At 36.4% G+C, this 26201-nt stretch overlaps 1 protein-coding gene across 1 annotated transcript in view; it reads left to right on the top strand.

Annotated features, from left to right (window-relative positions):
• Window positions 1–6557: 6557 nt before the first annotated feature.
• Window positions 6558–26201, top strand: part of KCMF1 (potassium channel modulatory factor 1) — a gene marked incomplete at both ends in the record, with an annotated part of 20913 nt that continues 1269 nt past the window's right edge. Inside the window, 5 exons of the mRNA XM_084234548.1 lie at window positions 6558–6588; window positions 9592–9731; window positions 18074–18177; window positions 21094–21272; window positions 23109–23391. Coding sequence (XP_084090674.1) covers window positions 6558–6588; window positions 9592–9731; window positions 18074–18177; window positions 21094–21272; window positions 23109–23391 — 737 coding nt within the window. The remainder of the gene's footprint in view (window positions 6589–9591; window positions 9732–18073; window positions 18178–21093; window positions 21273–23108; window positions 23392–26201) is intronic.

The raw sequence follows: 26201 nt of genomic DNA, 5'->3' as shown, positions 1-26201 counted from the left end.
CACCCCCCACACCTCTGGCCTCTATCCCAATTCTTGTATGCATAAATAAATAAATCTTTTTTTAAAAGAAAGTTTTCACCTTCTCTAAGGACACTTTTCTTTTCAGAGGACTGGAGCTTTCTGCCTTACCCTATAGACCTGCCTACAGGATCTTCAAAACAGTGGTTTCTGTGTAGTGTGCATTGTTTAAAGCAACTGAACTGTTGATTTAGAAGGGGTTTTGGTTTTTACATATAAAATTGTTAACAGAAAAATGTGGCTGATAAAATACTGCCAACTACCCCCTCATTTGTTACAGCTGTAACTAAGCTCTTAGGCTACTGTTGCTGAGCAGTGGCTGATACCTAGACCTATTTGTCACAGCATTTTTACCTACTGAATTTTTTTCCTTATAGGAAACAAGTGCCTGTTGTTCAGTGCCTCCTTTCATCATTCAGTCATTCTTAACATCAAGAAGACTATTATAGACACACATCAATCCCTTTTTACTTCTCTTTTTGAGTGTTTATCTAATTATTCTAGGAAAATGTCCCCTTCTCTATTCACTTCATTCAACAGATATTCATTGAATTCCTACTTTGTCCCAGGTACTCCTTACACACCTCCTCTTCCTTCATTTTATGTGTGAGTCAGAAAGCAGTTCTAATCATGACTGAGTATAATAGATTGAGTAATATAGAAGCTTCTCTATTTCCAGATAAGCGGTTCTGAAAGGCTCACTCATGAGCAAGTCCATTGTTACTAAGATAGGTTTCTGTTTGCAGACCAGGGATACATTTCTACAAAATAAGAGCTTAGACTACCAGTTCTTTAAAAATAGGCAAACCAATCAGTTGTTCCAAAATGGACCAACTTCCTTTACACTGAAAATGATGAAACAAATATCCCCTTCATGACAAAATGCGTAAGGAACTCCTTAAATATAATGCCCAACATGCCTTTTCTGTATACTTTTTGGGGCAGATTTGAATTGGTTTTATCATCTGTAGCCAGAAAGGAAGTTTTATCACACATCCCAACTAACTCGTGACTTTTCTTGTGACAATTACTAAAGTAAAAAATTCATTCAAATTAAAAGAAAGAGTTGTATCAGCCTTCAGACTTTTCTTCTTTAGAAAAATATAAAATAAAAACTTTATTTGGTTTTTCTAAATTAAGGGGAAAAAAGACTTGACTTTTTTTAGTGGCTTTTTAAACATCTGTTCCCACTAGAGGGCATTCTTTCCTTTGATTTTAGTTCATAGCTTTTATGTATTTTACAGAACTGCTAAATACAAGGATAAATGTTAAGGATATGAATGTATTCAGATGTGCCTTTTACAAATAGTTGTCAAATATGCACATTTCTCTTCATTTAACTGCACCAGTCCAAAAATTGAGGTTAAATTCTATTTCTTAGCATTTTTGTTTATTTTACTAGGTGAAATTGATGAGATGGAGAAGCATAAATGTCCCACCACAAATTTATGATGTAGCTTGTGCTAATTACCATTTTATATGATTAATGATTTTCTGAGATTATGACAAAATATAGCTAAAGTTTGTTTATTCGTTGACAAGTTGCATATTTTGTTACTTGGTTAACTCAATTTTTGCAAGTTATATATAGGATAAATGGAACCTAAACCTTTTTTAATCCAGTAACTCTCAGTGCTAACAACCTACTGGTTCTCCAGCATTGCCTCTCAATGTGATGGTTGTTTTTTTTGTTTTTTTAAAGATTTATTTATTTATACAAGAACCAGGGTACAGACCAGATGCGCGGGAGGGTGAGAGGATTCACCAGAGACAGAGCGGGGAAAAGAACAGGCAGACTGATGAAATACGCTGCTGAGGGGAGTAGCGTGCGCAACAGGGGAGGTCTGCTGTGCCATGTGGGACCCTCGGTGGTCGGCCGTAATCGAACTGGCTCTGTAGAGGCTGCAGACAGCTTCACAGCGCTGCACTCAACCGCCTGCGCCACCAGGGGAAGCCCTCAACATGATGTTTTATTGCCAGTTTGTACTCTTGTTTCTGTTATGACACAATGCTTTTCTATAGGAACTTCAATTCTTAGTATCTTGAATATCTTAGTGTTATCTTATCAGAAACAAGTCTATTCTTCTTAGCAAGAAATTGATAACTACATATGATATATGTGTTCTATTTTAGATTCTTTTGAATCTTCTGTTACTACATAGAACCATTTTTATTAACTAGGGACTGTGCAGCAAGAGTCTAACTTATTTTCTGTAATAAGAGCTGTAGATTGTAGTTGACTGTGAGGGAGTAAATTTTGTTAGACTGTGTTATAAAGTGAATTCTCCATCTTCTGCATATGTGGTATTTACTTCCTGTGTTTTTGAAATAAGCAAAAAGCTCATGTTTTTTCAGTGAAGCTTTCTTTTTTTATGCCATTTATCCATCTCTGCTTTATTATTTTCTTTTTTTTTTTTTTATAGAGGCATGTTTTATTTATTTATTTATTTGTTTGTTTTGTTTATACATGCACTGGGTACAGTCAGAAGCACGGGAGGGTGAGAGAATTCACCAGAGCCAGAGCGGGGAGCAGAGCAGGCAGAAGGACCGAAGTACACTGCTGAGGGGAGCAGCGGGCGGCAGGAGAGGTCTGCGCGCCATGTGGGACCCTCCTCCGGTGCCCGGGGAGCAGCCGGGGATCGAACTGGCGCCGCAGAGGCCGCGGGCAGCTTCGCAACCCAGCGCTCAACCGCTGCGCCACCGGGGAGGCCCTCTGCTTTATTATTTTCTATAGCACTTCTAATTTGCATTTATAACTTTGTTTATATGCCTGCCTGCATCCACTGAAATGTTCGTTTTATAAGCTAGAGCTTTGTTTTGTTAATTGCTATATCCCCAGCATCTAGAACATAGTAGGCATTTAATATTTACTGAATTTGCTGAAAAACTGATGACTTGATGCCATCATTTGCGTCTCAGTGTGACTTGGTGGGAACTCAGTACAAATTGGAAATCTCAACCATCTTGAAGGATATTTTGAGAATTTAAGAGGTTGTATATCCTATTACAGACATTAAATTATATACTGTGGATATGATAACATAATCTTACTACATCTGAATGAAATAAGTTAGCACCTTAAAAATTTAAGGCTTTCGGGACCTCCCTAGTGGCACAAGGGGTTGAGTCTCAGCACTATGAAGCTATCCACAGCCACTGCAGCACGAGTTCCATCCCCAGCCAGGAAGCTGAACCACATGGCACAGCAGACCTTTGCTATCTCTCCCACTATTCCCCTCAGCAGTGTATTCCAGTCAATCCGCCTGTTCTGTTCTCCAGTCTGTCTCTGGTGAATCCTCTCACCCCCTACACCTCTGACCTGTACCACAGTTCTTGTATGCATAAATAAGCAAATCTTTAAAAAAAAATTCTTTTTCCCACCTGAACTGACAGCCAAAAGATTGTTATAAGCAACTCCAGCTTTAGTTTTTCTTTTTTTCTGGTTGAAGGAGAGGAGATTTAAAAACAGATTTCTTGGGCCTCCCCTGGTGGCACAGCGGTTGAGCGCTGGGCTGCAAAGCTGCCCGTAGCCTCTTCAGCACCAGTTCGATCCCTGGCCGCTGGGCGAGGGTCACACATGGCGCACAGACTTCTCCTGCCGCGCCCGCTGCTCCCCTCAGCAGTGTACTTCGTCAGTCTGCCTGTTCTGCTCCCTGCTCTGGCTCTGGTGAATCCTCTCACTCTCCCGTGCTTCTGACTGTACCCAATGCCTATATACATAAATAAATCTTAAAAAAAATAAAAACAGATTTATTAAAAACGGAGCAAATGAGAACATTTGCTAAATAAATGCAAAGGAAAGGAAAGATACCACAGATCCCCTCTGCCAGATCTGAAAAAAGGCTACCTTTCAAGATCTCTAAGAACTCTGATACCCTCCAGAGGGAACCACTGACCAAAAATCTGTTTATCATTCCCTTATTTTCTTTTTATGGTTTTACTGCATACTTGATTTCCTAAACTAGATAATGTTTTTGAACTTTACTATGTGGATCTCTCTCTCTCTCTCTCTCTCTCTCTCTCTCTCTCTCTTTTCCATCTTGTGCAGATCTTTTTGAGACTTTCTGAGAGTCACAGTTATCCTCCCTGGTAGCTGTGAAATTTTTTTTTTTAAAGACTTTTTTTAAAAGACTTTTTTTTAAAGACAATTCATTTTATAATGAACTGTTGATGGACCTTTAGGTTAACAGCCTTTTTTGTTGTTGGAAAAATTATTGTGAATATATGCACATATGCAGGAAATATATTTAAGAATGAAATTTCAGGGTCAAAGAAGTTCCTTCTGTTTAACTTTACTAGAATATGAACAAAGTTTTCAAGGTATTTATATTTGCTCTGTTTCTGTTGTTCCTTATCTTCAGTATAATCAGTTGACATCTAGGATTTTGCCATATTGATAGATGTAAAATAATAGCTCATAATTGTTTCATTTGCAGTTCTTTGACAACCAATAAAATTGAGCATTTTTTAAATGTTTGGCCATTTGTGTTTGTTCTTTGCAGTGCCCATTGATGTTTTTGCCCATTTTTCTGTTGGGTGTTTTACTTTCTTATTGATATGTGAGAGTTTTAGATGTATTCTGAATACATATCACCAGTTTCTGGGTCTTATCTTTTCCACCACTCTAGGGGATTAGAAGGTGGGGAAAAAAGTCTTTTAATGTGGTTGAGTTTATCTCTTTATGGCTTAGATCTTGTATGTTGTCACATATATGTGCAAGATTTAAGAAATTGTTTCCTACTCTGAGCTCACAAAACTATTCCTCTATATTGTGTTCCACCAATTTTTTTTTTCCTTTTCACATTTGTCTTCCAACCATCTGGAATTGATTTTTGCGTGTGGGATCTGGTGAAGAGATTCAATTTTATTTTCCCCAATTATGGATAATCACCTGTCCTGGAACCATTTGCTGTCTCCTCCTCCTTTTCCCCACCGCTCTCAAATGACCTTACTGTATCATAAAATAGATTTCAGCATGTGTGCATCTATTTCTGGACTTTCTATAATGTTCCACTGACTTGTTTGTCTCTATGCCAATACCATTCCATATTAATTGCTGTAACTTTATAATAACTTTTGACATGTTAAGCAAATCACTCCATCTTGTTTTTCTTGAACTATTCATGACCGATTTCAATCTGCAAAGTCAGCTTATGTTCTGGCAAAAATTCTTTCAGTATTTTTTTTAAAGATTTATTTATTTATATATACAAGAACTGGGGTACAGGCCAGAGGTGCAGGGGGTGAGAGGATCCACAAGAGACAGAGTGGGGAACAGAACAGGCAGACTGACTGAGACACATTGCTAAGGGGAGCAGCGGGCGAGGCAGGAGAGGTCTGCTGCGCCATGTGGGTAGCTCCCTGGCCAGGGATCAAACTCACGCTGCAGAGGCTGCAGACAGCTTCACAAGCTGCGTCTTAACCCCTGGCGCCACCAGAGAGGCCCCCCCACTTTAAATTCTTGACCTGAAGCTTTTGGAATCACTTGGTAGTCTGAATTTGGGATGTCCATCAATAAGAGGTGGACTGATTGGACTGGATTGGACTGATTGTGCTTCCAATTTCTCAGCGTTTCTGTTGTTTCTGTAACAAAGGGGAAGGAGGAAGAGCTTTGTTATCTCATAAGGAGGATTTCTAGCTTACCCATATTTGAAGGGTTTATTAGGGTCCCAGCTTTTTGAGGATTGCCTGCTAGATACTCCATCTTCTGCATATGTGGTATTTACTTCCTGTGTTTTGTCCTGTAATGCTGTGAAAATCTAAAATTCAGATTTTTACTTGCTTTATAGTAAATGCATACTGCCAAGAATCGCTCCATCAGTTTGTCTTTCATTCAGTGTTTTGTTTTTTTTTTAAAGATTTATTTATTTATTCATGCAAACTCTGGGTGCAGTCAGAAGTGCGGGAGGGTGAGAGAACTGAGAACTCTGAGAGCCAGAGCGGGGAACAGAACAGGCAGACTGACTAAATACACTGCTGAGGGGAGCAGTGGGCACGACAGGAGAGGTCTGTTGTGCCATGTGGGACCCTCGCCCGGCGGCTGGGGATTGAACCGGCGCTGCAGAGGCTGCGGGCAGCTTCACAGCCCAGTCCTCAACCGCTGCACCACCAGGGGAGGCCCTGTCTTTCATTCAGTTTTACCCCTCTGCTAGCTCAGCAAGAAACTTAAAAAAAACAAACTTGTTTTTACATTTTATCAAACATTTTGTTATTGTCATTAGGAGTATAAATCAGGGTAAGAGATCTACCATATTGTTGGAAATTCCCATGTGTTCGTACATCCTTTCTAATCATTTTGGAAAGGAACTCAACTGGTTAAATGGCATCTTAAGATGTTTATGAAAATGAAATGGAGAATAGCATTTTACAGCTGCTAATTAATGATATTTCTCTTTTTTATAGGTGTCAGCTGTGATGCATGTTTAAAAGGAAATTTTCGAGGTCGCAGATATAAGTGTTTAATTTGCTACGATTACGATCTTTGTGCATCTTGTTATGAAAGTGGTGCAACAACAACAAGGCATACAACTGACCACCCAATGCAGTGCATATTAACAAGGGTAGATTTTGGTATGTATTTAGTTAAAAATTCAATGGATTATCATTTAGAATTTTGTATATGTGTGTGAAGAAATAAAGGCAAAATGCTCTAAAACTATCCCCAATAGTATGTATGAGACTCCAAATTCATTAGTAATAAAATGAATGTATCATTTATAGTCTAAGTAATTCTTTGTCTTAAGACAATTGTGTGCTACTGGCAAGGTATGAAATGGAAGAGTGCCTCAGTAAAGAAATCATAAAGTTAGACTGACAGTTACTGCTAACAGTACATAAGTGCTCTTGCTTTAGTTATGAGAAAGCAGATTGTTTATATAATTGATTATTAGACGTCAATTTTTACCTGGTTAACACTTAGTATCTTTTTGTTCATTGCCATCCTAGCAGTTATGAAGTAGTATCTAATTTGGGTTTAATTTGATTAATAATATTGAGCATCTTTTCTTTTGCTTACTGTCCATTTGTATATATCCACTTTGGAGAAATGTCTATGCAGATCCTTTGCCCATTTTTTTAACTGGGTAATGTGGCTTTTATTACTGTGTTCTAATAGTTCTTTGTATATTCTGTGCTCAGGTTGCTTGTCAAATGAATGACTTACACAGAATTTCTCCCATTCCATGAATTTGTCTTTTGACTTTCTTGATGGTGTGTTTTGAAGCATAAAAGTAGAAATGTTGATGATTTTTTTTGCCTTTGGTGTCAGATCTAGGAAACCATTGCTTAATTCAGGGTTATGAAAATTTAAGCCTATGATTTCTTAAAAGTTTAAAGTTTCCGCTTTTGTTTTTAGCTTTTACCTATTTTGAATTAATTTTTATATGTGGAGTAAGGTAGACATCCAACTTCATACTTCCACATATGAATATCCAGTTGCCCCAGCATTATTTATTGGATTTTCTTTACCCAATAAATTGGTATTCTTGTTGAAAAGCAGTTGACTAGTGAGAGTGGAAAATGGGATGATGTCTTAGTCCAAGGGTACAAAGTTTTCTTATAGAAGATGACTAGATTCCAGAGATCTGCTGTACAGCGTGGTGACCATAATTACCAAAATTGTATTCTGTTCTTGAAATGTTCAAATAGGATAGATCTTAAATCTTCTCATGACACATACACATCCATACATGGCACACACAGTGGTAACTTAGAGGTGATAGATATTAATTAGCTTAATTATGGTGATCTTTTCAGAATGATACATATATCAAAATATCAAGTTGTATAACATATATGTAATTTTTAAATGTCAAAGATATGCCAATACATTTGTTTAAAAAAAGGTTGTTGAATATAAATGTGAACATGTATTTCTGGATAATCAATCCAATCCATTGATTTATATGTCTATCTTTCTGCGATTACCACACTGTCTTGCTTACTGATGCTTTGTAAAGCTTGAAATTGAGAAGCATGAGTCTTCCAACTGTGTTCTTTAGAATTGTTTTAAGTATTTTCGGTCCTTAGAGTTTCCTTGTGAATTTTAGCATCAGCTTATCAAATTTCTGCAAATAAGTCAACTGGGATTTGTTTTTTTATAGGAAATATTTTGAATCTATAGGTCAGTTTGGAAAAAAACAACATCAAGTTTGCCAGACTATGAACATGGCAGGTCTTTCCATTTACTAAAGATCACTTAGATCATCTTCATTTTGAGTGTTTCATCTTGAGTATTTTATTCTTTTTGCTGTGATAAATGGAATTTTCTGGATTTCTCTCTGCAAGTGTTGAGAAAAGTGTTTTGTTTTTTTTTTACTATAGCTCTTGTAAAGTTGCTGAATTCATTTATTTGTTTTAATAGTTTTTAATTCCTTAGGACTTTTTGTATACAAAGTTCATGTCATCTGCTAATAAAGATGGTTTTCTTATTTCTTTGCATTTAATTTTCTTGCCTGATTACTCTGATTAGATTCTCCAGTAAAATATTGAATTGAAATGGCAAGAGTGATACTCTTCTCTTCTTCCTAGTTTTAGGGGGCAAACATCAGTCTTTCACCAGTAAGTATGATGTTAGCTGTGGGGTTTGGGAGTTTAATAGGTGAGAAAATTCTATTCTTTTTATATATTTATTCCTACCTATCTCAAATCCACCTGGCAAGTCTTATGCACATAATGAAAGGTCACTGTATATGTAATGGGCAAATATTTTTAAGATAGTTTAAATCTCCTTAAAAATAAATGCAAACAAGTCTGTCATAATGAATCCTTTTACTTTTTCTTTTCATAAAAGTGACTATATTCTCTTAAATTAGGCATTTGTTTCATATTAAATGAGATAGTTATTTGTAGAGAAGTGGCATAACATAATAAATATGCTGTTAAATGTATTTCATTTTGTGCTACCAATGGAGAAAAATAGGCTAATTCCTTGAGATGTACTTATGCAGCAAGCAAAATATTCCCAGACTCTCAATAATTGGTCGGCTCTTCTATAACCAAGCAGGGTACAGTATGTTGTAGTAGCATCCCATTCAAGTTAGCACTTTCAAGGTCTGACTACATAGGGTCCTTACTGTTGTAAGAATATGGATATTCTATTGACAGATAGCTACATCTGGGCCATATCGGCACACTGATCATCATCATCTGTTCTTTCCCTCTGAGCGTTTGTGTTCTTGCATATGATATATCCTTCTGATTCTTTGTGTTGACACTGGTATTGCCACGGAATATGTAAATAAATCATAAATTATATTAAAAATGGAATCGGATATGAAATAAGAGGTGTTTCAAAATTATGAAGGAATAAAAAGCTGTTTGCCTTTTTTCTTTTTCTCATAAGGCTATAGTAGCCATACGGAGAAAGAATTTTGAAGAGGTATCATAGAGACCTTGGGAGAATAAAGACGATACAGATGCAGATAGATACCTAAGTACTCCTTGACAGATTGAGGCTGTTGGAGATTACAGGCACACTTTTTTTCTTTACATTATTGTACCACATGATCACATTTTTAAATATTAAGAAAAACTAGAAGTAATTTCTCAATGCAATTCACTTTATTTTTTTAGATTTGTACTATGGTGGGGAAGCTTTCTCTGTAGAGCAGCCACAGTCTTTTACTTGTCCCTATTGTGGAAAAATGGGCTATACGGAGACATCTCTTCAAGAACACGTTACTTCTGAACATGCGGAAACATCGACAGAAGTGGTAAGTGATAGAACCTTGTTTCTAAAATGATGTTGTAAAGTACATTATTTCTAAGATAAATAAGGCTCAGTTACCATCATCTAAGTATACTGATAGTGTTTATGTAATAATTATTAAAAGTATCTTCACATCAAATTTTATACATACTAGAATGCTGCATGTGCACAAGATAATAATGTCCTTCATTTGTCCACACAAGCCTTTCTTGCTCTCTTGCCAAAGAACTGTGTGAAATCTTTGTTTTTTATTTTTAAAAATTTATTTATTTATTTATGCATACAAGAACTAGGTGCGAGAGTGAAAGGATTCACCAGAGGCAGAATGGGGAATAGAACAGGCAGACTGACTGAAGTAACAGTGTGGAATCTTAATCAAATTCAGGATCCTGCCTTCTGTACATACATTGTAAAAAGGTTAAAACCCAAACATGTAACACATATCTTTTTATAGTATTCTTACTACCTGCTTGATTTTTCTTCTATAAGAAAATCTTCACAGAAAAATTGAAAAATTAAACAGTAATTCATTGTCACGTGTCATTGTAACATATCATTGGCCTTACTTGGTTTTCAACAGATCAAATCTCTTGCCTCAGAGGTTAAAATTCTGGGGTCTCTAGAAGTCCCTCCTGCTCTTACTCTTCCTATGATTATAAGCCAAAGAACCAGACTACTATACAAAGAAAAACTTGCCTTGAAAGCTTTTTTTTACTTGAAATCTGTGTCAGCATACATCTAACTTAAAGAGTTAAAGTATACCCAAAAGTTCCCTTCCCCCTTATCTATTGGTGGCAATAAAGTGAGAGATGGAACTGTTAGTATGGAATTTGGAGAATTTGGCATAAGCAGTTACACATTGACTCAACTAATAAGCCCCTAAATGACCTCAAAACAAACTGAAGTTCAAGAAAAATAAAGTAGTAAGTCCTGAGGACTTAACATCTAGTAAGGGGCAGTGCCAAGTGTTTGAACTCAGTCAGAGTTCCTCTGGTTGTACAGTCCGTACTTAATTAACTGCTCTCCTATTCTGTTTCTGCTATAGTTCTGTTGTTACAGCTGTGGGTAATACAGGTTTACTTTCATTCCCATTTATACCATTTGATGCTTACAGTTTTTATAAGATTTATAGTTGAAATAGTTGGTAAATTCACATTATACGTCCTCGAGCCAAATTTTACTACCTAACAGCTCTGAAATGCTCTCATCTTGTACTGTAGAGAGCCTCAAAATACTATTTTTACATTTCACTATTGTTTTTAAGTCATTCTATTTGTAAAAGTGACGTATTTTGCTTCCTTTTAGTACACATACCAGTATGAAGAATGCTGACTTGATTCCATCTCCATCCTGGTTATTTTAATTTTTCCTTGATTTAATTTCTGTTAAGTTTGGGTACTCTGTTTACCTAGATACAATACGGAGGGGTTTCTCATATTAGGCATTTTAGGCATTTTAAAAATCATTATTAGCCAATGGGCAGTAGTATAATACTTTTATCATTCCACTGGAGCAGGATAACAGTCCTGCTTTCCACATTCAAAATTGGAGAATCCAGTGGAACTTTAAATCCATTCCATGAATGAGAAGCTGATTAATCATTTTCTAAAAATAAGAACCAGCCTTAGCATCCTTGCCTTTAATTTTTCCCTGAAAGTACTCATAATTTGTTTATACTCCTCTATAACTGACACAAATTGAAAATTAAATACTCCCCATCTATTCATGGTTTTGTGGTCTGTCTTCATTAAGTTGTTGAATTATGCTTCTTCATTATAAGTTCCCATGCTTTGTTAGATAGCTCAAAGCAGTGGTCATACTGGTATGGTATATCCCTATCCCTAGAGGTATATAGCAACAAGGCAGTGCTTCCCTTATTGGTATTTGTGAAATATTTTAAGTGTTTCTCTTCATCAACTCTTAGTCCTTGAATAAGTACTGCTTCTACTTCTTTTCCTACCTACCCTTAACACACCTGAATATTTCAAAGTGAAAAATAGCAAGCAGACAAGAATCTTTGACATGAAGGTACAGGGTCTTTTCTTCTTTGAAACATGGCTGGCACACAGCAGGTGCTTTACATTTAATTTACTAAAAGAAAGGATTGGTGCCTACCAGTTGTTTAATATTTTAAATGTCTCTCTGTATATATGTGAAATGTGTTACAAGCTCTAGTATCTTACAGTTATATGTAAATGTCCAGATGATACTACCATGTGTCTCCTCTAGTCCCAACCCTCCCCTTTTCACCCCTCCCTATTCCCCTCACCCCTGCCCTCCAGTGTTTTGCCAAAGTTATGGTTAATCAAACATTTTTTAAAAGATTTATTTTTTTTAAGATTTATTTATTTATTTATACAAGCACAGGGTACAGGGTACAGTCAGAAGCGTGGGAGGGTGAGAGAATTCACCAGAGCGGGGAACAGAACTGGCAGACTGACTGAAATACACTGCTGAGGGGAGCAGGGAGCGCAGCAGGAGAGGTCTGAGCGCCATGTGGGACCCTCACCGGGGATTGGGGATCGAGGATCGAAGGGGCACTGCAGAGGCTGCGGGCAGCTTCGAGGATCGAAGGGGCACTGCAGAGGCTGCGGGCAGCTTCGCAGCCCAGCGCTCAACCGCTGCGCCACTGGGGAGGCCCAAGATTTATTTATTTATGCATACAAGAACTGGAGTACAGGCCAGAGGCATGCAGGGTGAGAGGATTCACCAGAGACAGAGTGGGGAAGAGAACAAGCAGATTGAATGAAATACGCTGCTGAGGGGAGCAGCAGGCGAGTCAGGAGAGGTCTGCTGTGCCATGTGGGTAGCTCCCTGGCCGGGGGTCAAATTCATGCTGCAGTAGCTGTGGATAGCTTCATAGATGTCTTAACTCCTTGCGCCACCAAGGAGGCCCTCAAACATTTTTAAATCCTGGAGTTCAAGAGTAATTCATCTCATTTTGGTGGGGGATTATATTCATATAACAACTGACTATATATCTTTTTCTTTTTTTTTTTTTTGTATTTGATAAGTACAATTCATTTTATTTTATTTTTTTAATTAATAAATTTTATTTTTATATTCCCCATACAATTGCAATCCCCCCATTCTGACCCTTTTTCTAAATGCTCAATTTGCTGTTTTGCTGTGCCCATGTTTTCTTCTGCATATGGCCTCTAGACTACCAGTTTGTACCTTCCTATAGGTCTTAAGATTCTCGCCCCTCTAACCAGCATCCCTTTGGAGCATTTGGTGGCAAGGGGATATATCCCTGAAGATTTAAGACTTACTATCACCACCAGTAAATGTTTACTGATAACCTTACCTAGCTAATAAGAAAGTCTATTGAAGCTCAATTTTTAAAACAACTTTGTAGTCCTTGTCCTTTCTTTGTTTTTTCTTTGTTTCCTTGCCACCTTTTCAACTATGACTCCAACTGCTGGCCTCATTTTTTTTTTATGTTTAAGATTACTCAGGAGGCTTTTCATTGTTTAAAATCGGATAGTGTGAGGAACAACAGCTGACATAGAATGCATAAGTAAAGGTGATTACTGCTTAAAAATAAAAAACAAACAGATTGGGTATGAGACTCAGGAATTTACATAAACACCAATGAGATAAATAGTATGATTTTAAAATCGAGTTCAGGTTTTTGTAAACCTTCATAGTTTTCACAAAATTTGGTAGGGTGGGACAGCAGACTGGATTTTGGTTATGGGAAGAATTAAGAAGGGAGTAGCACAATATGTAAATATGAAAAGCAAGCATTAAAAAGCCAAATATGCATTAAAAAAAAGGTGCTAACAGAAATAGTTGCAATTTGAAACAATACATTTGCTGCAGCTGCAACAATACATGTTGCCACTACTCAACTGCATTTAGCTAGAGAGTATAAATGATCAGAATTCAGTACCATTTGTGGTTTTATTACTCAAAATTCTTTCTGTTTTATAAATCTTCTTCCTAATTTTAGTATTTGATTATTTTTGCATATTTGGAAAACAATAGTTTTTTTTAGCACATTTACTTAAGATCAGATTGGATTGCTTTTGATTTTAGGTGTGATGTAGCTATCAGTATCCCAGCAAACTTTCTACTTGATAGCAGGAAAGGAAATGATAGGAAAATCTTTGGGCATTCCATATTTGTTCTGGGATAAGTGTGTAAGTTTGTGTGTGTTTTAAAGATTTCTGTAAGAAATCAAGTTCCTTAAGATAGAAAATCAAGAGGGGAATTGTTTAGATTATTATGAAAATGTGCTTAGGGTAGCTTTTCAGTAAGGTGTCTATGCCTAATATTTGAGAATGTGTTGTCTCTGGATTTGGTATTTATTGCTCTGTTTATTTTACCATGTGTTGAAGCAAAATCCTATAGGGAAGAACAAGGCAGTGTTCAGAATGGGAGGACTTAATGTGCATGAGAGTGCTGGGTGAGAACTCAGGTCTAACATCTTCATTTGTTTTGAATTACTTTTTTTTTCTTTTTTGGCCACTGCTCTAGTTTCTTCTTTTTCCTATGAAGTACTAACTTGTCTAATTCATTGTCCATATAGCTAATTTCAAGTCAGTATATAGACATGTTTTGCAGGAAAATTTATAGGGAAGATGTTACAAATTAAATATGGCAGCTGTAGGCAAATTATAAGGTAGCTCAGAATTTCTTCAAACACTTTGAACTCACCCTTGTCTTTTCACCTCCTATTGGCCTTTATATTCCTAACCTTCCTTCAAGTTTTAAAAAAAAAAAAAAAAAACCTGATTTAAAGAAAATTATTCCAAGATGCCAACCCTGGTATTCACAGCTGGGATCATTTTATTTATGAGCTTTACGTATCACTTGACAAACTGGTTATGCCTTTTGAGAAAAGGAATATACACGCTTCTTGTCATTGCCAGACCATAATTTAAACTCATTATAAATGACATATACCCACTGACTTTGGTGTAGTTAATTTCTTTTCTTCACTAAAATTGTTGCTGGCTTTGGGCACTGGCTCCCTACCCCTGTCTTGCAGCTTTCAGGTTCTTATTGACACTATATAACAGCAATAGGCTCCCATTTCCTTTTCTCAAAGTCTACGGTAAAATCTGTAACTTACCCCAGGGAATATAGAAAAATAAAGCTTAGACTGGGAGTTTTCTTCTAGGTAAGCATGACTGCTTATTTCTAGAGTAGATAGAATAAAGAAATGGGACCAGTCTGATTCCTTTGGAGATATTTTTCTTTGTGGCTGAATTATGTTATTCAAATTTTGTGAATTTCCAGGAAATCAGTATATACATAAAATTTAAAATTCTGTCCAGGAAACATGTTTAAAACCAAAAACAATATTTAGGACTTTAAAATCACATTTAAAAATATAAGGAAAATAAAAAAAATTAATGTAACAAAACTCCCTAACATTCTAAGTGTTGCTCTTCTAAATCAAGTGAACTTCCAACCTAAGCATTAAAATAGGGAGAATGGAACTAAGGAGACAAATTAATTCAATATTAAATAACTTATACTTTATACATTAATTGCAGTGTGCTCACTGAAAGCTTTAAAGGACCGGTATCTGTATTGGCAAAAATAGATGGCTATCATGCAAGTACCTACAACTGAAGATGATTCTAAAAGGCCCAAAAGGAACTTACTGTGTAACACAGACTTTCCACTAGTGCTTTTCTATATATTCTCAAAGGTTCCAATAATCAGTCTTTATATTCATTTTACTTACAGATTTTATAAAATATTTTCAATTGGATAAATGATCCAAAAACCTGAAGTTAGCTTCCTCAGTTGTTAGCTCAGTAAAATGTCAAAATTTTTTGTAAGTAGGATTCAAATATAACATGAATTATTTGCATGTCTTGGCTTTAAGTTCTAATGACTCTTTTTGGTGGTTTTTCTGTAAAAGAAATTAAAAATTTTTTCACTGTATTGCAAGTGATCAGAAAATCTGCCTTTCAGAAAAAGTCTGACATATTTCTAGAAATGAGTTTAAGAGCCCTTCGAAAGGAGTGATATGAATTATACCCCTGTTTGACTAATTTTCAAAAAAGAGATGAAATTCGCATGAATTTTAATGGTAGCTGGTTCACTCTTGTTCACTTCTTGATAATTTCACTATGCTCATTTATTTAATAACTCAGGATATTAAGTTAACACTGAATTGTACTCAACAAATAAATGAATTGTTCCATCCATAGTAACAGAATTATGCAGTATAACAAATTTAATCAGTCAGAACTTTAATGTACTAACTCGCTTATGGATTTCATAGCATAGGTTCGTTAACTGGAAATTGGGCTGTAGTTATGAAGAACAGCACAAGGAAAAGTATTCTAGAAGAATCTCTGTCTTAAACAATTCACAAAACTTTACTTAGGTGTTTTCATTTAAATTTATTTAGGCTACTGCCGCAGCGGGTTGAATGCAGCACTGTGAAGCTGTCCGCAGCCTCTGTTGCGTGGGTTCGATTCCCAGCTGGCCAGGAAGATTCCCACATGGCGAGGCAGACCTCTCCTGTTGTGCCCGCTGCTCCCCTCAGCAGTGCTTTCGGTCTGTCCGCCTGTTCTGCTCCCCACTCTGTCTCTGGTGAATCCTCACACCATCCCACTCCTCGGGCCTGTACCCCAGTGCTTGTATAAATAAATAAATCTTTTTAAAAATAATAATAAATAAATTTATTTAGGCTACATGTAATTAAAAAGGAAGACTCCCAACTTAAGTCAGGGCTATTTCTGTAAATATCCTTTGGATTCACGGTTTGGAACTCAGAGCATAGTAAGCATGCAAGCTGGCAGAACATACCATGTGGCGACCTTTTGTTTCAGAGTTAACTTAGAAACACCTACCTAACCTTCCATTAGAAAGTTAGCATGGTATTAAACAACACGGGAAAACTATGACTATTTTGTTTTATTATGTTAACCACTAGGGGGAAAAGCAACTTCACTTGAGGATAAAGAAATAAGCAGAACTTTCTGAAGACAGTAGAGTTATGGCAGTGGACAGGTTCTTTACTACATTTTAATGTTGCTTCAGACAGAACCAATAACTCCTCAAATACAAAGCAGTATTTTTTAACCATGATTAGCTTCATAACTTGATTCAAGCTGTAATAAAAGAAGGAAATGAGGAGTGGGAAAGTGGATGGAATTTTCAAGTAAGCCTGGATAAAAAAGCAAGGAAAACAGGAGGATGGGAGCTGCAGATGGGCTTGTATCTGAGAAAAAATAAGGGTGCCGGAGCAGAAATTGAATTGTTACCCATAAACGAGGAAAAGTATGAGAACACATTTACTTTACCTCTCTTCTTTGCCCTCAGAAGGATAGTGTCAGAAAAAAGCTATTATAGATCATTTCTGGGCTAGTTAGTAATATATTAAAGACAACTTGCAAAAGGAAACATTTTTACTGGCCTTTTGTAAGACAAATAATTATAACTTACATATCTGTCCAATTAATAATCCAGAATATTACATTTCACATATGTAAAATGTGAAATGTTGCTTTCTAAAATCATCAAATTCTTGGAGAAAGGTACATTAACTGTCAATATATTAAATGTTAAAATGGCTTCTATCCACACAAACTTCATGGCAGGTCTAAAGACCAAATTAGCTCATTAAACACAGATGGAGATTAAATCAGAAAGGAGTTAGAAAGGGCTTTATGAGTTTGAGGTAGGCCTTGAAAAACTGTAATTTCAAAAAGTGGACAAAATAGGGGAGGGAAAGGCATTGTTCAGAAAGAAGCTACAACATGAACCAAGAGATGGCTGTGAAAAAGAACATAGTTGGTGGAGAATATGTGACTATTATGGGAAATAAAATTGCATCAACTAAGTGAGAGCCCAGATTATGAGAACTTTGTAAGCCAAATTTTGTATTTATCCACTTGACTTAGTAGACAATAAAGAGGTGTTTAAAAAGTGGATCCGCCTAGTGATGAAGAACCAACCTTACTCCTCAGTATCTGCTGAATGATTGTGGTGAAAGACCTCTCTCTCCAAAATTCTGTAGTCTAGCTTCACTTATAGCCAGGTTAATACACTGGCTCAGTGACAAGATGAAGCAAAAAGGGAAGACTCAGGTAAACAAAGACACACAGACTAGCCAGGACATATGTGAATAAGGATTGGCACAAGGAGACAATAACAACGTTTGGTGTTTTATACAACAGGATAAGTATTTATTGCTTGTCAAGATCATTGTATATTTAAACTATTTGCCAAACTTGTCTAATTGTAAGATAACTGGAACCCTGGTCAAAATACCTCCTAAAATAAGGCCTAGGCAAGGCCTAGGAAACTGTATTTTTAAGTAGGTGTTTGATCACCGTTCAGCTATTAAATCTGCTTTCTTTATTTTCATTTCAGATTTGCCCAATATGTGCAGCATTACCTGGAGGCGATCCTAATCATGTCACAGATGACTTTGCAGCTCACCTTACACTTGAACACAGAGCCCCTAGAGATTTAATATCCTTTTAAGAGGCAACAAGGGAATTGTTTGTAATGTTTGTCATTTTGATTATTTTTAAGGACAGTATCCCCAAAGAGAAAACTAGTCTCTAAATTATTTTATTTTACCTTTTCCCAAAAGTAACTCGGTGTTGAGATGCAGTTTTTTATTTCTTTTTTTATATGTTCTTACTGTTATATGAACCATGCTCATTAAATGAAAGTTGACTTGCTCATCATCTTTAATTCATTATAATCAGATTTTTAAAAGACATTTCCAGCAGGTATTAAGTCTCCAGGATAGTGTTTTCATATAAAAGAGGAAAATGCTAACCAAATTAAAATCTAATTAATTAAACATACGGATTTATTTCTTTTCCCTCCTGTTCCCTATTTGCTGTGTCCTGCTGTAGATGGGATATAGTGGGAGGGTAGACAGTTGTGTCTGTCCTCGAGACACAGTCTCTGAGCAGATTAGCATTAGGTCAGGTCCAGCTCTAAATTCCTTTCCCACTTTCATTTCTGCTTCCCCTTCCAAAGTCTATCTCTGGACAGTTCCTTCCTTGTTCCCATAGTCTCTAAGATATCACTGGCCCACTTGAGCAATTAATTTTAAGTAGGCTCAGTACTCCTGGTTTCAACTTATATATTGTTTCTCTGAAACTGTTACCTATTAACTTAGGGTTCTGTTCATGTAAATTTTACAGTGTTTATTGCAGATAGAAGCAGTTCAAGAGCTAATCAGAACTTTTTTCCCTAACAATTTATTCTGATTCCTTTGATTGTCTCCTACCAAACATAATTCAACCCTAGACCTATTGAAAAAGAAACTAGCTTGATGATTTTCTTGTCTTAAAACTCCCATCCCCTGCTCACAGGTCTAAATTTTCTATTGGAAATATGGTCCTTTAGAATTAGGGGAAGATAAGTGGAAATTAATGGAAAGATAAAGATGTGAAACCAACCTGAGAAATTAGGTAGAGCATCAGCCTGACCTGATCAAATCTAGGAGCTCGTACACAAAGGAGAGAGGTAACCACTCTTTGTCTAGGTGCTGAGGACACTGAAAGCAAAATGAAAAAAGCAGTGATACTTTGTTTCAAGAATAAGAAAAACCAGATGAGCTAAAAAATACTTAAACCTTTGAAATACTTTGCATTTTATTATAAAGAATCCTATAGCAATACCCAGAAGAGTTCTACTTGATTCATGCTTCACAAATGAGCTAGGTGAAAAATGTAAAACTAAGCTGATACCTGAACTTTTTAGTCAAACTTGACGGCCACTAGTGATACTGGTTTCCATTCACTAGAATGTTCCATTTCAGATTCCTGAAGACTATTACCATTAAATTCTAGAAAGCAAAATGTTGATACAGCAGTTATCCTAAAAAAAAAAAAAAAAAAAAAAAAAAAATTTTTTTTTTTAGCTGTTTCAAGCACCACTGTGTGGTAACTTTGTTGGACATGAGGAAGTGGCTTCTCAGTAAACCTCTTCAACACCTGAACTTTCTTTTTTTTACTGTTTTGATGGAACTCTTCCTAAAGTGCACTTTATACCCAGCTACCTTTTAAAAACAAATTATGATCATAGCATGTAGTACCCAAGCCATCATGAAGAGATGCCACCATGAAACAGTGCATGTTACGGAAGCCCCTGAGAGTTTTGTGGAACCACTTGCCTGTCCCTAAATGACTCCAAAGCAATCAACTAGATAACTGAAAACCTGAAAAAAATTCTTCATTATGTAGCTCCTTTGAAAAAGTCTCTTTTACTACAATACCTGGAATTTCCTTCACACACACACACACACACACACACACACACACACACACACACACATTTGCCTTTGAAAATGTAAGGTGGTTTTCATGAGATATAGTAGATATTTGCAACTTGTGCCTACTTCAGTTTGAGTCAACTCAGCTTTGTAAAAATGGTTGAGAAATTTCCATTCCTCCTGGAGCTTTTAAAAATGGTTTTGTTGGAAACCATTATAATCACTATAAAATGCTGTGGAGAAAAAAGTTGAGACTGCCTGTAATTTAACTTATTAATAAATGCAGTGTTGATCTCTATATCCGTTTATACAAGAAATTCAAATCTAGCAGCTTTGGAAAACTTGGAGATTTGAACTAATAACCAGAAGGAGTTTTTTATTCTTGAATTTATTCACACTGTTCCATACTCACTATAGATAATAAGTGAGATTCAGTTAGCTTATGTAATAACACAATTCTCCCAAGTTTTAGAAATTGATGCTTATTAATTAATTGTGGCTTAAACATACATGAAATTCATACTGAGATCAGAGTGGGTGTATATCACCAGGTGATGCCTTTCTCCTCATTAGGCAGTGTTACTGAGATCTTTGTAAATGGAACCCAGGAAGGAATTTTTTCCTACCTAGACTTTTTTTTTCTTTTTTTTTTCCTTTTTTTTCTTGAACAATATAGTCAAATACTCCCATTATTATTTTATTTGAGTGACTTTTTAGAGTTAATGGCCCTCATAGATGTAGTTGTGATATTTGCATTTTAAATTAAATGTGCTATTTTTTTTTTTAAGATTTATTTATGCATACAAGAGCTAGGGTGTAAGCTTGAGGTGTGGGGAGTGAGAGGATTCACCAGAGACAGAGTGAGAAGCATAACAGGCAGACCAACTGAAATACACTGTTGAGGGGAGCAGCGGGCGAAACAGGAGAGGTCTGCTGCGCATGTAGGTTAGCTCCCTGTCCGAGAATTGAACTCATGCTGCAGTGGCTGTTGATGGCTTCATAGTGCTGAGACTTAACCCCTTATACCACCAGGGAGACCCTAATGTACTATTTTAAAGTGCTTACAATTTAGGAAATTTGTATGTCTATCTAGGAAGGATACAGGTGATTTTTTTTTTCCCTGTGAAATAATTGGGTCCTTTTCTTAACTTTGGAGTTATGATGAATCGAGTGGTGTTCGACATGTACGTAGAATGTTTCACCCTGGCCGAGGACTAGGAGGTCCTCGCGCTCGTAGATCAAACATGCACTTTACTAGCAGTTCTACTGGTGGACTTTCTTCTTCTCAGAGTTCATATTCTCCAAGCAATAGGGAAGCCATGGATCCTATAGCTGGTAAGTTAGTTCTACATTAATAAAGGAAATGGTGGGAAAGGGAGTTTCCCTTTAAAAATTTATGACATCTAGTTTTAGTCTAACTCTCATCATACTCTTATATTCCTTCACAGAATTCCCCCAAAATTTATAAATATGAAATATTCGCATTTCTGTAAGTACTTAGCAGCATAACATGATAAGAAATAGTGTATGTTCTGTTTGTGGTCTCATTGAATCCCAAGAAAGTCATAAAAGATTTTAGAGTTCAAAGGCCTCCCAAGGTGGATGTTTCAACCTCCACATGTACCCAGATAAAGAAACTAATTGATAAGACTAAAAAATTAAGCTTTTCTCATGGAAGAAAATAAAGTAGAAATTTTGCTGTCCTTGCCTGGGTTTGAGAACTATATTATTGTGAAATTTACTAAAGAGTACATGTTTGAATATCTTTGGAAAATATGACTAAGAACAATAACCTTGGCATGTAATCTTGTTGCCAGGTCGCCAAGTCTAATGGATGGCCAGCCTTAAGATAGCAGTAGAGCACTAGGGTTGGCAGTTAAAATAAAATGCCAAAAATCACTGTAGCCTGAGAATCTGAAAGACACACCAGGCACAGACAGTAAGACTGGGAAGCCTGTATGTTCTGGTACTTGCACATGGTAGACTGTGCAGCCATGTTATGCCTTGCAGTGTAAATCTGTGATAGGGACTTGGAACAAATAAAATATTCTTTATGAGATATAACAGTGTAAACCTTAATTCCAGATGTGCTTCGGGCATTTGGGTGTGCAATAAGCTCAGCAAACTGAGTTTTGGGGATTTTAAAAAGTAATTCCTCATCTAAAAGGGATATTTCTGTTCTCCTTGGTAGCAGACTCTAAAAAGTTAATTTCCAGGAGCAGAACTCATAATTGAGAGATTCTCTCCATTACCTCAATTTTTTCATCAGTGAAAACTATTTTAGTGATAGTGTTAGAAAGAATGGTATAAAAACCCTGAGGTAGAGCCACAATGAGCAAGAAAACAGAACCTTAACCCCACTGATGAATTTTATGATGAGCATTTAGTAGCCTGGGAATGTTTACGAGGCAGTCATCAATTCCTTGCATGCTAGGAAAAGCCTTTGAGTGGGAGAAGGCAATTCCTACACCTGACTTAGATGTGAATGCAGGATAACGTCCACATTGCTCTTTATGAGTATGACCTTACTGAAACAAGAGAGTCTGTATCAAAATAGGCCACTAAGTGGGCTGTCCAGTCAAAGAGCCAGTCATCTTTACTTAGGGGCATTGCCAGTGGTGCTCACTGCAGTGGTCCTTTGGTACTTGAACTGTAGTACCAGAAAGTACCATAGAAGGCAGCAGTGTGCAGGGGTCACAGAAATACTCCAAGTCTCAGATTTAATTCTAATCATTTGATCATTCAGTTAGTGTTTGAGTGCCTGTTATATGTGTAGGACTGTTCTGAGATAGGAATAGCATAAACAATAGACTTGACCCTTGCTTTCTAGGCACGCATGTTGAGAGGCCTTATATTAGGGTTGGAACTAGATGAACCATTTTAATCTACTAAAATAATTAGAAAGTGTAAGTTACACAAAGCAAAGAATTTTAAAAACAGTCTGTTACAATTTGCTTAAAAATAATTGTGTGTGGGTTACTAGCCATTCGTGTTTGGATTTCCCATAAACAACAACTGCCCCAGGAAGTGTTGAGCTCCAGGCTGAAACTTTATGCTGCCTTGGTTACCTAACAGTCCTTAATGTTCCTGTTACCAGTGAAAGAGTCATCTGTAACATTTGTTTTCATCAGTATTTAAGTAGACTTTAATTGTCTTCATTTCCATTGGCAGAGCTTTTATCTCAGTTATCAGGAGTGAGACGTTCTGCAGGAGGACAGCTTAATTCTTCTGGCCCTTCCGCTTCTCAGTTACAACAACTGCAGATGCAGCTGCAATTAGAACGGCAGCATGCCCAGGCAGCACGGCAACAACTGGAGACCGCACGCAACGCAACCCGGCGTACTAACACAAGCAGTGTCACCACTACAATCACACAATCCACAGCAACAACCAACACAGCTAACACAGAAAGCAGTCAACAAACTATCCAGAATTCCCAGTTTCTTTTAACAAGGTAGCTCATTTATTGACAAAACTTTGAGATGTAATGTTTATTTGTCCTGTGAAGTCTGAAATGATCTTTACTCCTTTGTGCTTAAATTCTTAAAGACTCTGCCTTTGATAAAATATTTAAAAACTCAGAATTCTAATCAAAACTGCATTTCAGTATTTCTTCAAGAATATGAAAAGTAATTATTTTAAATAAAGTAGGGATATAGTATATCATCACCTAATACAAATTTCTTTTCCTTTACTGCCTATAAAATTTAAACACCAGATCACACATATGGGACATATTAGGTAAATTTATTATCATATTAACATTTTCTTTTTATTACCAATTTTCTGTGAAATATAAAAAGTATAAGAGTGGGGATTTTATAATACAGGAGTGGTTTCCTAGAATTTCGAAGGAAGCAGGATTTAAATTCTTGTGGTTGGTACACAGAAAGTTAATATTTTAAAAAATGGTTTTCCATGGTGTAAGTAAAATTCACTGTGCACAATAACTAGCTTTACTGGATGAAGTGGAGTTCTTATTTGCTTTTGAAACTACCATTAGCACTAAAATATGTTCCTCATACACATGTTATATGACCTGTAAGAATATAAAGGATTTTAGAAAGAGCAATAATGAGTAGACACTTAAGCCTAAGTGTGGTAATAATGAACCTGAATTGATTGGAGCTTTCAATGGAACAAAGAGAATATAAAGTAAAAACTGTAAAATGAAGATTAATGTAATAATACATCATTCTAAGGGTAAAACTCTTCCTTAGATCTATAACAAATGATAATGGGCCTTTACTAGATGCCAGGTACTGAGCCAGACCATACACAGATGGTCAATTAGATGTTAAAAGAAAATATTTCTGTGTGTTTTTCTTTTATCTCATATTTTTTAATAGCTTTTTTAGCACAGTGGTACATATGTGTAATTATAAATGACATTGTATTGAAGAATAAAACATATTTGCAGGCCCCAGTAAACAGGATTCCTGGTAACAGCTCTCCCTCTTATTAGTTTAAGCCTTAGGCAAGTCACTTCACTGCTCCAAGCTTCAGTTTTATTATCAATGTCCCATGAGCTTTGTGTCATGAGAAAGAGACTTGTTTTGAGGATTAAATGGAAAACAAGTATGTGTATGGTCTGGCTCAGTACCTGGCATCTAGTAAAGGCCCATTATCATTTGTTAGGGATCTAAGGAAGAGTTTTACCTTTAGATGATCACAGCAAAATGAGGGACTGCTTGAAATGTTGCTTCCACTAAGGAAATCACAGAGCCACAGATGGATATGGATCCACTCAGCTTCCATGAAACCTTCCTTACCTGTAGGGACCAATCAGTAAGCACTCCTTGCCAAATCTAGGTGCCGACCTCAAAAAAGGACCTCTGAGAGTTCACTGAACTCTGGAGTAAGGTCTTAGTGATTGGAAAAAACATCTTGCCCTATTGTTCTTGTTTTTGTTGTTGTTTGTTTGAGTGATTGATTGAATTCTAAACTTAATGGGCTTGATTTGGAGTTTTTCTCTCTGTAATTCTATATATGCGACTCCCAGCTCCCAGGGGACAGTGTGGGTGATCTCTGAGTGCTTTCCTTAGTTTCTTATTGTAGCTTCTTGAAGGTCCCCTTACTGATATTGTACATTGCATAGTATCTTGAGTTACAAACTTACCACATTTTCATTGTGTCATTTGATTCTTACTCATGATTTTTATAAGGCAATATTTCCCAAAAATATTCTCTAGAAAGAGATATATAGGTATAGATAATACAAATATAAATTTTTTTCCTGGTTCATAAACCTGGGCAAACTTACAAAACTAAGTGACAAAAATAGTTTTTTACTGTTGGGCTTCTGGGAATTTCAAATACATTTTATTAACTTACATTGTGAACCTTTTAGTGACTATAGTGTTTCCAAGGGGAAAATCCTGCTTTCTGGTCACACAGCTTTTTCATATGTTCTCTCTCCTCTCCCTCTCATCATCTTCTCCTTTCTCCCTCTATCTTCCTCTCTCCTTCTCCCCTCAAGAGCTACCTTCAGTCCTTTTGACCTGGGGATGTAAAATTCCTGTGTATTTTTTCCTGGAACTGATGGTGGAGACGGTTTTTTAGGCTCCAAAATGGTTGGCTTTTTAGAAACTGATGAAATGCCACTGTCCGATTCCAATGTTTGGTAATGGAACCAGCTAGTTTTGCTAACTCCTTAGCAAAGAAGATCCTTAGAAGATTTGCCGTTACTTCAAGATCCCAAATGAAGTTTGACCCATCAGAAAATCTAGCCCTAGTATCAGCTTTTATTTCTCCCTCAGGAGTGATTTTATTTACTAAAAATCAAAATAGTAGCATTGAATTACAACCTCTCCATAGGATTAAGGGAGTCACCCTTTATGTTTCTAATTTGCCTGCTTATTATGTAGGTAGTCTGCTATTTATCCTTTTAGCTTTCTATAATAGGTTTGACTTTAGATTTTTTTTTCCTTTACCAAAAACCTTTCCCAAAGCTAAGGATATGCAATGTGTTTCAGTTCATAATACCCTTGTAGTTTCCGACTGAGAATATGTAGCCTATTACTCAATCTCCTATTAAATACTTCCTTATCATAGTCTTGATTTGGTTTTAACCATAAATTCCATCAGTCATTTCCCTTCAGTGTGGATTTAATGACTTTTATGCAGTTACCTTCAGATCTGTTTGTGAGTCCTGAAATTTAGATCTTTTATTTTCTCAGCCATTATTCTAATCATTTATAGGTTTTGAACCTAATTGCTGATATTTGAGCAATCACTTAACCTCTGCTTCAATTCTATAAATGG

The sequence above is a fragment of the Talpa europaea genome (genome assembly GCF_964194135.1).
Source record: "Talpa europaea genome assembly, chromosome: 6".
Taxonomy (NCBI): domain Eukaryota; kingdom Metazoa; phylum Chordata; class Mammalia; order Eulipotyphla; family Talpidae; genus Talpa; species Talpa europaea.
Note: the sequence above shows the minus strand (reverse complement) of the source record. Positions and strands in the feature narration are given on the sequence as shown.